Raw genomic sequence first — 16,199 nt, 5'->3', positions numbered from 1 at the left:
CATCCATGCGGTCTTTAAATGCCTTCCATTGCATATCCACCGTCAACCCTTTAAGAATCAATTGCTATCTTGGCCAATTCACGTCTCATGACCTCAAAGTTACCTTTCTTTAAATTCAGAACCGTTGTTTCTGAATTAACTAAGTCACTCTCCATCCTAATGAAGAACTCAACCATATTATGGTCACTATTGCCCAAGGGGCCACGCACATCAAGACTGCTAACTAACCCTTCTTCATTACTCAATACCCAGTCTAGAATAGCCTGCTCTCTCATTGGTTCCACTACATGTTGGCTTAGAAAACTATCCCGTATACATTCCAAGAAATCCTCTTCCTCAGCACCTCTGCCAATTTGATTCACCCAATCTATATGTAGATTGAAGTAACCCATTATAACTGTTTTACCTTTGTTGCACGCATTTCTAATTTCCTGTTTGATGCCATCCCCAACTCTACTACTACTGTTAGGTGGCCTGTACACAACTCCCACTAGCATTTTCTGCCCCTTAGTGTTTCGCAGTTCTACCCATATCGATTCCACATCCTCCAAGCTAATGTCCTTCCTTTCTATTGCGTTAATCTCCTCTCTAACCAGCAACGCTACCCCACCTCCTTTTCCTTTCTGTCTATTCCTCCTGAATATTGAATATCCCTAGATGTTCAGCTCCCAGCCTTGGTCACCCTGGAGCCATGTCTCCGTAATCCCAACAATATCATATTCATTAATAACTATCTGCACATTCAACTCATCCACCTTATTCCGAATGCTCCTTGCATTGAGACACAAAGCCTTCAGGCTTGTTTTTACAACACTCTTACTCCTTATACAATTATGTTGAAAAGCGGCCCTTTTTGATTTTTTCCCTGGATTTGTCTGCCTGCCACTTTTACTTTTCACCTTGCTACCTATTGCTTCTACCCTCATTTTACACCCCTCTGTCTCTCTGCTCATGCTCCCATCCCCCTGCCATATTAGTTTAAATCCTCCCCGACAGCACTAGCAAACACTCCCCCAAGGACATTGGTTCCATTCCAGCTCAGGTGCAGACCGTCCTGTTTGTACTGGTCCCACCTCTCCCAGAACTGGTTCCAATGTCCTAGAAATTTGAATCCCTCCCCCTTGCACAATTTTTCAAGCCAGTATTACATAAGTTGCAGTCTTACATAAGTTGCAACCTATGTGACAAACCAAATGTTATTTTGTTATAATTGCTCAAAAATATTTGTGAAGTGTTGCCTGGGCTTTGGCTCTTCCAGTCCTTTTGTGGCCATGGCTGCAAATGCTGATGGAGAGAAAGATATCCAACAAGATGATTTGAATCAGTCCTCTGGTGATTATACCAGACCAATTTCTGAGAAGCATGTGCATCAGTGGTCAAAACACAGGAAAGATATTTTGTCTGTGAAGTGTCACAATTCCCCTCCACACCCCGCCCTTTCCCAGAGCCTGCAAATTCTCTTCAACATACGCCCAGCTCCCTTGTCTGCAGCAGCTTCCATTCACCCTATATGCTTAAATAGTCTTAAATTTCCTCAGTGTTTGATTTGTGATTTACTGCACAGTTGGGATTCTATTACGTTTGTGTCAAATGGACTCCACTGCCTCTCAATAAAAGGAGCAGTGAGAAAACTACCATCCCATAGGTGTGGCTGAATCTATAGCAAATTCTAAACATGCCTACTCATTCAAGCATTTTAAGTGCTAAATAAATGCATGTGGGAGTATCAACTGAATAAGTGTCTATTTTATTAGAAAGCAAAAACCAGTTGCAAATAATATTAAAAGGACTACATTGGAAACACCCAGCAAGTCAGGCAATATCTCTGGAAAGAGAAAATGTTTTTGTTTCAGTTCGGAGATGTAATATGGTGTATTCAAATAATACACTTCAAAATAGATTGTTAATTATTCTCTCGCTGCACGATAAATCTATCCATGGACAGCCAGAAATTCACCAGCCTTTTCCTTCAATAACTTAAAATAGCATTTTGCAATTTGACGTTCTCCCAGAATCCAGTACATGAACCTTGGTTTAAATTTTCGCTTTTCTCTCATTGAGGTTTAATGTTTCATCTTTTAGTTAAAACTCACCCATCATAATCTCAACATGGTGATGGTTTTGATAAATGTAGGAGAAAATTGTTTTTTCAAAAGAAATCTTCACCCAGAAACTTGCTATCAGATTATTACTAATTATATGTTACATAACCATGAATGGTCAATACTGCATTAAGAAACAAAGTTCTACAATTGTGCAAAAGAGCATTGCTATTGCAAGACTATTTAACTCTACATCTACTCTACATCTCCAAAGACGTACAGGTATGTAGGTTAATTGGCTGGGTAAATGTAAAAATTGTCCCTAGTGGGTGTAGGATAGTGTTAATGTGCGGGGATCGCTGGGCGGCACGGACTTGGTGGGCCGAAGGGCCTGTTTCCGGCTGTATATATATGATATGATATGATATGATACATTAATAAGAGCATCAAAAAATCCTATTTAAAAAGATTGATTTGATTTCAAATGACCATATAAACAAATGACCAAACTAAACAAGTGTGCAAGCCAGAAGGTTGTTCAATGATACATGAGGAGAAACTTCCACTGCAATGTGTGTGTAAAAAAAAAAAAGTTCATACACACACAAATTGGCATGGACAATAAATTGCAACATCACTAACGATACCTTTATCCTGTGAATTTACTTTTTAACAAAGTAAACTGGTGTACTTTTTGACAAAACACTGGTTTAATATTTTGAAAATTGCCTTGAGAAATATTAAAAATGGGTTCGAGAGCTGAACATTATGGGGAAATTGGTTATTGAGTTGTTTGCAGAGAAGGTTAGCAATTTTCTACATTTATTTTTGCCACAAAAAGATGTGCACAAATTTCCCCTTTCAGCAAACAGCCTGGTAGATAAATATTGATGTGCTTAACTTGTTTGCCTTTAACAAGATAGTAATTTCCTGTGCCTAGTGTGTACTGGTAAGATAACACTGATGTGCAATTTGGTTTTAAGAGTAGACTCAGAATGAACTATGGCTAATGTGGATCTAAAAATTTGGTTTCAGAAATGGGAAGTTCAGTAAATACAGTGGGTTGTTAAGTGACCATTGGCATAAAATGGCCACTTCAAAGGCACCCTAGCAATCTGTATGGCTTTGGTTTTAACTTGATGCTGTTCTGCACTACAACATACAGTATATTTGCCTCTGTGTCTATGATGGAACTGATTGGGCTCGGAAGAAACAATTCCAGCTTTTAATTATCATCTTGAAAGTATAGGACTGAACATGAAAAGATAACATGAATCACTTTCCTCCATGGCAAACATGCTCTTGACCATATAAAACAAGCATTCACCCTTGTTTGAGGAGTTAAATCTAAATCATGACTGAATTCTATAACCAACTAGCACAAGTGTGCCCGTTGGGCCCGTCCTCGTAGGGTTTCCATTGTAACCTGGAGTGGAGTGGGGGGGAGGAAAGGGGGAGGGAGGGAGGAGGGAAGTGTGGAGTGGGGAGGGAGGGAGGAGGGAAGTGTGGAGTGGGGAGGGGAGGGGAGGGTTGGAGGGTGGGTGGGGGGGAAGGGGGGGAGGGAGGGGGGTAGGGGGGAGGGAGGGGGTAGGGGGGGGGAGGGAAGGAGGGAGGGGGGAAGGGGGAGGGGAAGGGGAGGTGGAGGGAGGGGGGGAGGGAGGAGGGAGGGAGGGAAGGGAGGAGGGAGGGAGGGAGGGGGGAAGGGGGGAGGGAGGGGGGAAGGGGGGAGGGAGGGGGATCTCCCCTTTTCCCAGTACCCCTCTTTCCCCGTTGGGCCCGTCCTCATAGGGTTTCCATTGTAACCGGGAGGAGGGGAGGGAGGGAAGGGGGAGGAAGGGAGGAGGGAGGTGTGGAGGGAGGAGGGGAGGGGGAGGGGGGGAGGAGGGGGACCTCCCCTTTTCCCAGTACCCCTCTTTCCCCGTTGGGCCCGTCCTCGTAGGGTTTCCTTTGTAACCGGGAGGAGGGGAGGGAGGGAAGGGGGATGGAGGGAGGCGGGAGGTGTGGAGGGAGGAGGAGAGGGGGGAGGGGAGGGGGAAGTTTTAGTAATATACTAGAACAAGTGTGCCCGTTCAAAGCGGGCCCGTTGGGCCCGTCCCCACACCCCCCATTCTCTCCTCCCCCAGCCCCACTCTTACCCGTTGGGCCCGTCCTCCTGATCTGTGTATGTCAAGTGACCACTATAACTACCTTCTTTTTTTTTTCCTAATCAGATGTGCAGCACTTTGGTCAACGTGGGTTGTTTTTACATGTGCTATACAAATATAATTGACTTGACTTGACTTGACTTGACTTGACTTGACTTGACTTGACTTGCAATAACAAAAAACAGTACTTTAAAACTTTTCGAAACAATGTTCGAAACAATGTAGCCGTCACAAGCTGAAGACTAAATCTGCACCGCAGCGCCCCCTATAATTTAGGGGGGGGGGGGGGAGCGCTTTAAAACCTCTGTAACTTAAAAAACAATTTTGCAGCAGATAACCGCGTGGTGATTAAGGCGGTGCAAAAATCGTGGCGCTACGGTTCACCGTTTTGACGAAATCAGAGAAACCGCTGTTACGCGCATATATATATATATAACACAAGATCTGAGTTTTAGTAGTATACTAGAAAAGAGGGCCCGTTGGGCCCGTCCCCACACCCCCCATTCTCACTCCCCCAGCCCCACTCTTACTCTCCAAGTGTGCCCGTTGGGCCCGGAAAAGAGGGCCCGTTGGGCCCGTCCCCACACCCCCCATTCTCTCCTCCCCCAGCCCCACTCTTACTCTCCAAGTGTGCCCGTTGGGCCCGTCCTCCTGATCTGTGTATGTCAAGTGACCACTATAGCCTTCATTCTTTTTTTTTTTCCCTAATCAGATGTTTGTTTGTTTTTTCCTAATCAGATGTGCAGTACTTTGGTCAACGTGGGTTGTTTTTAAATGTGCTATACAAATAAAACTGACTTGACTTGACTTGACTTGCAATAACAAAAAAGACTTCTTGGAAGCTTTTCGAAACAATGTAGCCGTCACAAGCTGAAAACTAAATCCTTGCTGAAAACTAAATCCTTTTCTGGAAACTTTTGGAAACAAATGTAGCCCCTTGAAGAAAAGGGTTAGAAATGAAAAATTTAAACTTTAATATCTCTCTAGCTTTAAAAAGGTAGCTTCAATTTGAACGAAAGTACTTACAATAGTTGCCCAGGTTAATGGTGAATACGGCGGTACAAAAATCGTAGCGCTTTGGTGTACCGTCTAGGAGGAGTAGGGTTTGTAAGTAATCTTCCGTACATACACATATACATACATACATACGGAATGTTGGACCGCAGAGTTTTAGTATTATAGTAGATAGTAGATAGATAGATAGATAGATAGATAGATAGATAGATAGATAGATAGATAGATAGATAGATAGATAGATGGGTGGGCTGAGGCAGATTTTGGTAGTGGATTTTGAAGAGTGGATATGTGAAATTTGTTGGCTATTCAGGACCATGCAGGATCATTATTTTAATTGACAAAGTTATTTTGTGTTCTAGAGCTAACCTAGAAGCCCTACAAAAGAAGTTGGAGGAACTTGAACTTGATGAGCAGCAGAAAAATAGACTTGAAGCCTTTCTTACACAGAAGGCCAAAGTTGGTGAATTGAAAGATGATGACTTTGATAAGATCTGTGAGTTGGGTGCTGGTAACGGTGGTGTTGTCACCAAAGTACGTCATAAGCCATCGGGACTTATCATGGCAAGAAAGGTAAGCTGTTTTTTAGCAGAATATGTAGCTGCAATTTTGAATTCAGAACTTTGACAAAAAAAATCAAGAATTGCAATACCTAACTAAGCACAGAAGGAAGTTTCAAAACTGGCACAAATTGATTTATTTGACAACATTGACCTCAACAGATTGTTTGAATGAATCTTGTTCTAATTAAATAATTGTGTCGGAAACAATATAGTGCCATTTACATTATCCCTGCTAATATTCTTTAAGCTGCTCACTGCATTGCACGCTGTACCAGAATTGGGAAAATGGAATGCGAGCCAGTGGGTGTTTTGCCACAACTGGAAAATAGATCAGAAATCTGACAAATTGTGAAATATCTAGGAATCTGATTTTCTAAGAATTATAAAAGCCAGTATGATTCAAATGCGAAATATTATAGAAACTTTTTTTAAATCTATTGAATTCAGGTGATCATCAGCATCTTATTCTCCATTTCTCTAGCTGATTCACTTGGAAATAAAGCCTGCCATTCGCAATCAGATCATCAGAGAGCTACAGGTCCTTCACGAATGTAACTCTCCGTATATTGTGGGCTTCTATGGGGCATTTTACAGTGATGGTGAAATCAGTATATGCATGGAGCACATGGTAAGTGTTAAATGGGTAAATAGTGTGAGTGGATTTTTCCATTTAAAGTTTCAATATTGGAGTATATGTATTAGACCTTTCAGAGTATAAACCAGAGAGCTATTTAAAGGCTTTTTGAAAAGAGAGGGGGTAGGGGATGGGGGAATGTTTAAAAACCCAGCTTGTATATTTATTTAATTAACTTTCCAGGATGTGGGTAGTGGGTAGGTTATGGATTTGGGAAGTCCTGTTGAAGTGGCCTAGACAAGTAATTCCTGCACATTTCACAGACAGTTTTCAATTAAATGGGCCACAATATTTGTACGGAATTGAGTTTATAGAGTGTTGCTGGAGCTGCGTGCTCCAGCAACAGGTGGAGAATATTCTTTTGTGCTCGGGATTTATGCATTGCTGATAAATCCTGCCTCCTGATTTACAATGGTGGAGAGGTTTGAAATACGAGTTGAGTCAGTTTGTGGATATGCAGTCTCTGACCTGCTTCTGTGTAAACTAAATATAAAAGCTTTTTATTCTGTTTAAATATAAAGGCTTTTTATTCTGTTTAAATTCAATTCTCTATCAAGGTAATGAATGTTTATACTTAAATTTATATGAAAATCTTAATGTGTCATTGATTGTCAATGTTATGACTGTTCAATCTGTGTGTCAGTTTTCATCTTGTGTTTCTTTTTCTTGTGGATCAAGTCTTATTTTCAATAAACATAAAATGCTGGAGTGACTCAGCGGGTCGAGCAGCATCTCTGGAGAAAATGGATTGGTGATGTTTCGGGTTGGGACCCTTCAGACTCTTCTTTTCAGTCTCTGTATTCTCTACTTGTGATTCATCAATCCTAATTGCACTATAAAGGGCATTTAACCCAATAATGTGAGACACAAACCATTTATCCAATGAAAGATTCCTGTCTCCCTGTAGACCTCAACATTTCACAGTTCCCCCCCCCGGTTGCTACAAGCCTTTTCCATGGGATCTTATGATATGGATGACTTAATCCTGTACTTTATTTTGATATCTGGCAGCCCTGTTTAGGACAATGTAATGTGCTGATTATGGCAAGTGAAAATTGCTGCAAAGGCTGGAAATTTGAAATAAAACCTAAAGGTGCTGTTAATACTCGGTTTTAAAAAGTTAATTATCTGAAACAGCAATTCTGTTTCTCTGTGGATGCTGCCTGACTTTCTGAGCCTTTTTACAATTTTTTTGTTTCTCTTTTAGATCTGATTTTTGAGTTTGATGATTCAGTACACTGAATGTATCCTAGTAAGCATAGATTAGGTATGTGAGATTGCAGTGAAAAGATCGGAGTCAGTTTAAAGATACACCATGGAAACAGGCCCTTCAGCCCACTGAGTCCATGCTGACTATCAATCACCAGTTCATACATGTACTGATTTACTCGCAACATTTTGCATCCAGAAAATAATTGTTATTGCCTTCTCTAAGCTTCCTGTTAGGCAGCCAAACTTCTTGGGATCCAAGTTCATAATTCTCTGAAAGCATATGGAATGCTCGGCTTCATTGGTCAAAGCATTGAGTATAAGAGCCGGGAAGTCATAGTGCAGCTTTATAAGACTTTGGTTAGGCCGCATTTTGAGTATTGCCTGCAGTTCTGGTAGTCCCAATACAGGAAGAATATGGAGACTTTGGAAAGGGTGCAGCGGAGGTTTACCAGAATAATGCATGATTTAGAGGGTATTAGCTACAAGGAGAGGTTGGACAAACGGATTTTTTTTTCTCTGGGACTCTGGAGTATGAAAAATTATGAGAGGCATAGATAGGGAAGCAGCACTGCGTGTATACTTTATGTTCTTGCAGTTTTCTAATACTCTAGTTGTCTGGTATTTCTCTGCTGCTGTTTTTCCAAGAATGTCCGGATCGGAGATGGCAACACACAACATTTCAGTTATAAATTGCTGAAGTTCTGTCAACCATGTTCTGTTAGAAGCAGAACATGTATAGGAAAGGTTTAGGGGGATATGGGCCAAAAGTGGGTAAACGGGACTAGCTTAGATGGGACATCTTGGTTGGTATGAACGAGTTGGGACAAAGGGCCTGTTACCCTTGAGATCCACAGCTCTGAGCCTTGTCCTTGGCTAATTCTTTTCACTCTGATATCAGGGGAGCATTGGACACAAAGCTTATAGGGTCAGACAATATCCTGACTAAAGACTTGCACTCCAGAACTAGCTGTTCCTATTGCCAAGCTCTTCAGTACATTATAGCACTGCATTCAGAAATACATTCTTAACAGTCACATACAACATTGTGCTGAAATTCTCAGATCAGAATTCAACTCCATGGCATATTTGCCATTCTCCTAACACTTACAGATAAATTGGATTAATGTCTACAAACTTCTGCTGCTTGATATAATAAGTGCCTGATCCCAGTTGATGATAGTGGCTATCACAAGGGCAGATATTTGCCTAAAGGAAAGAAGAGCCAAAGTGGTGTAAAACCCACATTTATTTTCGATGTAGGATTGAATTTTCATGCTTAAAAAAGGCAGGAAAATAGAAAAGACTGAAAGCCAGTTCTGCCAAGATTACATAATTGGAGAGGCTGCCATCTAGAGTTGCATAAGCATTTTTTCATGATCAGACATTGGAGAGGTCTGTCTACGAAGGAACTGCGGATGCTGGTTTAAACCAAAGGTAGTCACAAAAAGCTGGAATAACTCAGAGGGACAGGCATCATCCAAGATGCGGACTCTTGTACATCAGTGAGACCAAAGTAGATTGGACGATTGTTTCGCTAAACACCTTCTCAGTCCGCCTGAACCGACCTAATCTCCCGGTTGCTAAACACTTACATTCTCCTTCCCATTCCTACACTGACCTTTCTGTCCTAGGTCTCCTCCATTGTCACTGAGGCTAAACACAAATTGGAGGAAAAGTATCTCATATTTTGCTTGAGCGGCTTACAGCCCAGTGGTATGAATATTGATTTCTCTATCTTCAAGTAACCCCGGCATTCCCTCTCTATCCCTCCCCACCCAAGTCACACCAGCTTCTCGTTTTCACCCAACAATCAGCGAACAATGGCCTGTTTCCTTTATCATCGTTACTTTTTTGCATACCTTTCATTAATTGTTCTTTATCTCTCTACTTCATTGTCTATATCCCTCGTTTCCCTTTTCCCTAACTAGTCTGAAGAAGGGTCTCGACCCGAAACATCACCCATTCCTTCTCTCTAGAGATGCTGCCTGGCTCGCGAAGTTACTCCAGATTTTTGTGTCTATTGAGGGAGATGTTGATCTTTTTGTGTTCTTTTGTCATGGAATCCTATGAACCTTTGTCACATTTACCCTGGTGGACTGTTGTGCTACATAATTAATTGTATTGATCTCTGGTCCTGTCAATGTTTTCCTTGCTGTTATTTTTTTTTTTATATTGCAAACCAAGATTGGAGTTCTACCTTGCATTTATTTTAAGCTTACATTTGTTGTCAAGGCAATTTTAAGCATTGAATTCAAAAAGAGAATCTTTTTTCCTCCCTTAAAATTATTTTGCAAAGTAGCGTTATTCCATATGAGCTGCTAAAAACTAAGTCAGTGGTGCTCACGATTTATGTGAAACTAAACCGAGAGAGCCAGGTGTGTGCATAAATGCATACCTTTGTTAATTGATTTATAGCATGTATTTTATATCTGTGCTGTCATTTTGATGTATGGCTAACTTTCTAAAACACAAGCTCCATTAACTTGGATTCTATGCTTGAGATAGCAATTTGAAAGGATTTGGTGTGTGGAGAAAAGTAGATTTTGCCAGTTGCTTTCAATCCTTGATTTTTCAAATTAGGTAATTGAATAGTCACCAAATATGTTTGCCTCCACTACTGAACTCGGAAGAAAATTGTTTCCATCCCTCTTTAAGAGATCTGCTTTTCTCTTTGAATTTCATATTTTATTTTGCATTCAGTATGTTTGAGTTTGTGCATACCTGTTGAATGCTAAGACCCACCCATTCAGGAATGTACCTGAATGTAGTAGCATTCTAATTGTGTTTTGAATTGATGCCCTGGTGTTGGCAGTGTATAATGGGCAATGTAGTATAAATGCCTTAATCACAAACAGCACAGAAATAATCCCACCGAGTCCCCACTGACCATCAATCATTCATGTTTACGCTATTCTGCCCAAACCTATTTTCCTTGCATTCCCATCAACTCCCCACCCACCCCCAGATTTTACCCAATACCTACATACTGGGAGCAATTTACAGTGGCGGATTAAACTACCAATCCACGTGATTTTGTGGTGTGGGCGGGAACTAGAGCACTTAGAAGAAACTATACGAAGTCCCTCTACTCCTAAACTTTCAGTCATGGTCCTCCTCCAGTGCCATAGTGAGGCCCACCGGAAATTGGAGGAACAGCACCTCATATTTCGCCTGGGCAGCTTGCAGCCCAGTGGTATGAACATCGACTTCTCCAACTTTAGATAGTTCCTCTGTCCCTCTCTTCCCCTCCTCCTTCCCAGATCTCCCTCTATCTTCCTGTCTCCACCTATATCCTTCCTTTGTCCCGCCCCCCCTGACATCAGTCTGAAGAAGGGTCTCGACCTGAAACGTCACCCATTCCTTCTCTCCTGAGATGCTGCCTGGCCTGCTGAGTTACTCCAGCATTTTGTGAATAAATACCTTAGAAGAAACTATACGATCAGAGTGTGCAGACAGTAAATGTCTCATTCCAATACAGAAATTGGGTCTTTAAGAGCCATAAGCTGTATATTAAATAGCCACGTACTGCTTGAGCAGAGATCCGTGTACTGTATCTCCGCTCTAAGGGTTGGAACGTGACATTGCATTCTTTATTAATATTTCAGTTGCACATGAAACAAATGTAGCATTGTATGTGAATATTCTTGTAGAACTCGCCATCTCAACAAGGTCTCAGCACATAAAGTAACTTTCTCTTTACAAGGATAATATCAGCACTAAGTAACATCTTTTCCAATAAAGAATAACATTACAGTACTGTACAAACTTGCCAAACCCCAGTTTGTCAAGCTGAATGCTGGTTTCAAATTCTTTTAGAATGAGCTTTCTTCCAGGTTAACTTAATTTAGATATGTAGATTGTTAAGAGCAATTAGAAAGAACCAGTAACAGTTTTCCAACAATTTGCCATTGAGTTATAGAACCACTATGACTGAGAAAGAAACCATTTTAACCTTTTGAATTCATTAGATTTCTATACAGTACTTTGTTCCCAATTTCATAAAGTAACATGAACAAACATAAACAATTAAGCATCTGTTTCCGATCTCCTCTCCACCTTACCCTCTGTGCATGATTTGATGCTTCTCTCTTAAATATGCCAACCCCCTTAGGACCTGTGGAACAAATGTCATTAAAAGCCACTGTAAATATCAGTTCACATTTATACCATCTTCGCTTAAGTACTACAGAAGTATCTAAAACTACGTTTTCATTTGGTCTAAAAATGTGAGAAACTTTGAAGCACTTTTAGCTTAGTGCAACCAACCTGTAGCAGATAGGAACTACATTTCTTCCATGACAAGCAACAGTGATGACTTATAATCAGTCCTTAATGCACGGTCACTTTTCCCTTTGTATCATTCATATTTTCTCTGGCAGAGATCAGCAGACTAGTTATTTTGAAGCTAGGAAATTGAGTGATTGTGGCATTTTACCTCCACAGCTAAATAAGTCAAAACAGACAAAGGTGTCTTTGCAGTTGGAGAGGGTCATAGATCTCGATAAGCGTAAAGATTGTGGTTTGAGAGGTGTTTTAAACAGCACTCCGTTGGTGGAGTTGAGCAAAAGCTGGGTTTTTTTGAGTAAATACGGTTTACCAGACAAGACATTGAAAATCTCATGGCAAATGAATGTTGCATTGCTGTTAGTGTAATGGGGAAGGGTGATGGTGGCAGGAGGAGGGTTGCGGGTGAGGAGAGTTTCATGTCAGAAGTCAAATTTCACAAACGGTGCTAAGACAGCCAAAAATGTGCCTAACATTCCTCTTCTCTTTTAACTTTGGATTGTCTGAACAAATGTCAAGGTTACAATATTTACCTGTGTTCAGTAGCTGACTTAACTGTTGAATGTCAGAACTTTTCAATGTAGAAACATAGAAACATAGAAAATAGGTGCAGGAGTAGGCCATTCGGCCCTTCGAGCCTGCACCGCCATTCAATATGATCATGGCTGATCATCCAACTCAGTATCCTGTACCTGCCTTCTCTCCATACCCCCTGATCCCTTTAGCCACAAGGGCCACATCTAACTCCCTCTTAAATATAGCCAATGAACTGGCCTCAACTACCCTCTGTGGCAGAAAATTCCACAGATTCACCACTCTCTGTGTGAAAAAAAACTTTCTCATCTCGGTCCTAAAAGACTTCCCCCTTATCCTTAAACTGTGACCCCTTCTTCTGGACTTCCCCAACATAAATGTATACAATTATAAAAATCACTCTCCTCATTTAAAACTCTGAAGGCAAAAGTTTCAGATGGAGACTGGTACTTGTATTCTGGACCATCTCAGTCAGTTTTGGGGATAAATTAGGATGTAAAAAGTTCAGAAATATAGGTTGTAAATGGAGAGTGGAAAACCCCTGCCAGATTTTTTGTTTCTCCTTTGATGGAGTTTATGTAGTTCTTCCAAGAAAGGATGCTTGTAGGTTTGTACCCTGTGAAGGTGGGACAAGACTTGGCTCAGCCATGATTTTATCACTGTCAAGAGGCTGAACGTACTTGAATGGTGTCCATTTTGAATAAGGTGCTGGGTATTTCTCGTTTAAAAGGGCAGGTACTATAAGGTGAGGCGGAAATAATTGCACATAGTTTACAGCTTTTAAAAGATTTTTTGCAATTAATTTGTATTTTAAGTAACTTGGGTTTTTTCATCAATCTTCGCCATTTTATCCCAGACAGCTAAATTCGAGAATCAAGAGGGTAGAACTGGGGCAACATTGGTTTCTAGTGTTCCAGGAAGTTGCACAAATAGTAAAGACAAGTGGAAAATTATTATTGAAGCATTGCTTGATTGCGAACTAACATGGGTCAGCGAGCATGGGAGATGGGTGACTGGGGTTCAGTGTCAATTAGAAAGCCAGCAAAATGTTGGCTGACCTTAGGTTTATTGCTGTAGAATTGGGTGATCAACGTGGAGGGTTTTTAATAATCTAGAGACTCAGAATATATGATTAGTGTTTCAACAATAGATGAACTTAGGCAAATGAAGAGTTGGACAAGATTGGAGGTATGAAGATACGAGGTCCAAAACGCATTGTATGGTCAATTATGAGACCGTAAGAAGGTGCGAACCAGAGGCTGCGAACCTTCTGATTTTCCTGGCATCAATCTGAAATTGAAAGATGAACTCTCGCGAAAAGCGACTTTAGTTTTAGTTTAGAGGGAGAGCATGGAAACAGGCTCCTTGGCCCGCTGAATCCATGCTGACCATCGATCATCTGCTCACACTAGTTCTATGTTGTCTGACTTTATCATCTGCTCCCTCCATACCAGTGGGGGAATTTACAGAGGCCAATTAACCTACAAACCCACACATCTTTGGAATGTTGGAGGAAACCAGAGCACCAGAGCACCTGGGGGGGAGAAAACCCACGCGATCACTGGGCAAACGTGCAAACTGCACACACAGCACCAGAAATTAGGATCACAACCTGTCTCAGCCACTGTGAGGCACCAGCTCTGCCAGCTGCACCACTCTGCTGCCCTTGTATCCTTAAGTTTATTGCGGTAAAATTAGACTGGAGGGATCAGACAGTTGATAGTTTCTCAGTATTCAGTAAGGCAAGGGAAAGCTGTTTTCTAAATGTTTTGATTTTTCTTCTTTCCATGTCTTGTTCAGGATGGTGGTTCTCTGGACCAGGTGCTGAAAGAAGCGAGGAGAATTCCAGAGGAAATCCTAGGAAAAGTCAGCATAGCAGTAAGTAATATGGAGTTAGAAGTATGATATGACCTGACATTTATTTAAAGTGAGAAACTATCTAATTCTAACTTATAATCCATAGAAATTTTCTTTCTTTAACATGAAAAAATCGACATTTTGTCTAATGATTAGGTTCCAAATAATTAACATTCTGTTTATGTAACATAAGCTGGTTTAAGATTTCTCTGATAATACAAGTTATTTTGTTGCCCTTCATTCTTCTGCGCTATAGACCTTTCTCTGTAATCCTATGCACCTTTTAAACAATTCTCTGGAGCATGAGATGAATGAAGCTTTATATATAAAATTCTTTACCTCTCACCAGAATGGAGCACCTGCCTACACTTGGAGATGATGAGATAGGGATTTTGCTGTGGTGTATTTCTATCTTGTCCTCTAAGTATGGAACATTTAATGAATGCTACCTGTTCTGTGGACATCAGCAGGTTCCTGATTTTTTTTTCAACAGGTCGGGCAGCATCTCTGAAGGACATGGATAGGCAACCCGGCTGAAGAAGGGTCCCGACCCGAACATCTCCTATCCATGTCCTTCACAGTTGCTGCCTGACCCACTGAGTTAATCTAACACTATTCTGCACAAGATTCCAGGATCTGCAGTTCCTTGTGTCGCTAAGGGCTATATATCTATAGCTTCTATTTCCATCCAGTTTACATGGAGTTGCTCCAACCTTTCTTACGTACTTCAGGAACTAACTAAATTAAATTTAAACCAGTATAAATTGTTAACACTCAGTGTCACAGTGACTCAGTTCCACACGGCTGACTATATTTAGACAGCTTGATCAGAATTATAAATTTGATTTTGAAATAAGTAACTCAGTATAATATTTTGATGTTGTGCTTATCTTCAGAATTGTAGCAAAGATTTCTTGATTGTTGCACATTAAGGTTGCTTGTGTACACTCTACTGTGGTACCTGCAGTTGGGTCTTTTGCAGCTTTGAAATGAGGATAACTGGTAATAATAAATGTTATGATGGGTGCTGGGGGTTGCTATCTATTCCATGCACTGTCCATTCTTGCTGCACCTCCAAGCTTAAGCTACTGTCTCCTTGAACAATGTTTTAAACATTGAAATATCTCATTTTCTGATTTCACCCGGTTTAACAACTTGAATACAGTTACAATGAGATAATGAGTTGAGAGTAACCCAAAGAATGTGGAATAAACTGGTGACTGGCTAGAATTTGTGGTAAACAATTCTGTAGCCTTGTATCCAAAGACTGTTTCTTTTGGGTATTCCTAGAAAATGGCTGCAATCGCTAAAATGTTAAAGAGTTTGTACTTCAGAACTTTTATGTTTCTGGATGAATTCCAGAATACAGATTTCCTGAAAGTTATGCATGGAAGTAAATATTATTTTGCAACAAAAAAAAACAAATTCAATCCTACATCTATTATTTACAACTGTCTTAGCAAAGATCAATTTTCATCAAAGTTAAAATGTGAAGAATTCATATTATCATGAATTTCCAGGAAAATATCTTATTAACAAAATAATAAACCACATGAATAGACACATCACCAAACTTGTTCAGTGTACCAATATGAAATCTGTGTGAATTCCATTTTTTTAAGTACCAACCTATCAGGTTTGTGAAAAAAACGTAATTATGCATGACAGAAACTCTATGATGTAGTCCCATGTTCTAATGCTCGTAGATCATGAAACATTGAGTCTATCCTCACTCTGAACACTGGATTTAAGATTTGTTTTTTTTATGGTAGGGAATTGAGGAATGCAGTGGAACAGAGGGATCTGGGAATAACTGTGCATTGTTCCCTGAAGGTGGAATCTCATGTGGATAGGGTGGTGAAGAAGGCGTTTGGTATGCTTGCCTTTATAAATCAGAGCATCGAGTATAGAAGTT

General features: G+C 40.6%; 1 protein-coding gene across 1 annotated transcript in view; it reads left to right on the top strand.

The window, feature by feature from the left end:
- Positions 1-16,199, top strand: part of map2k2a (mitogen-activated protein kinase kinase 2a) — a 51,531-nt gene that overhangs the window by 13,830 nt on the left and 21,502 nt on the right. The window contains exons 2-4 of the mRNA XM_078424241.1: positions 5,563-5,773; positions 6,245-6,391; positions 14,228-14,305. Coding sequence (XP_078280367.1) covers positions 5,563-5,773; positions 6,245-6,391; positions 14,228-14,305 — 436 coding nt within the window. The remainder of the gene's footprint in view (positions 1-5,562; positions 5,774-6,244; positions 6,392-14,227; positions 14,306-16,199) is intronic.

The sequence above is a fragment of the Rhinoraja longicauda genome, chromosome 28 (genome assembly GCF_053455715.1).
Source record: "Rhinoraja longicauda isolate Sanriku21f chromosome 28, sRhiLon1.1, whole genome shotgun sequence".
Taxonomy (NCBI): domain Eukaryota; kingdom Metazoa; phylum Chordata; class Chondrichthyes; order Rajiformes; family Arhynchobatidae; genus Rhinoraja; species Rhinoraja longicauda.
Note: the sequence above shows the minus strand (reverse complement) of the source record. Positions and strands in the feature narration are given on the sequence as shown.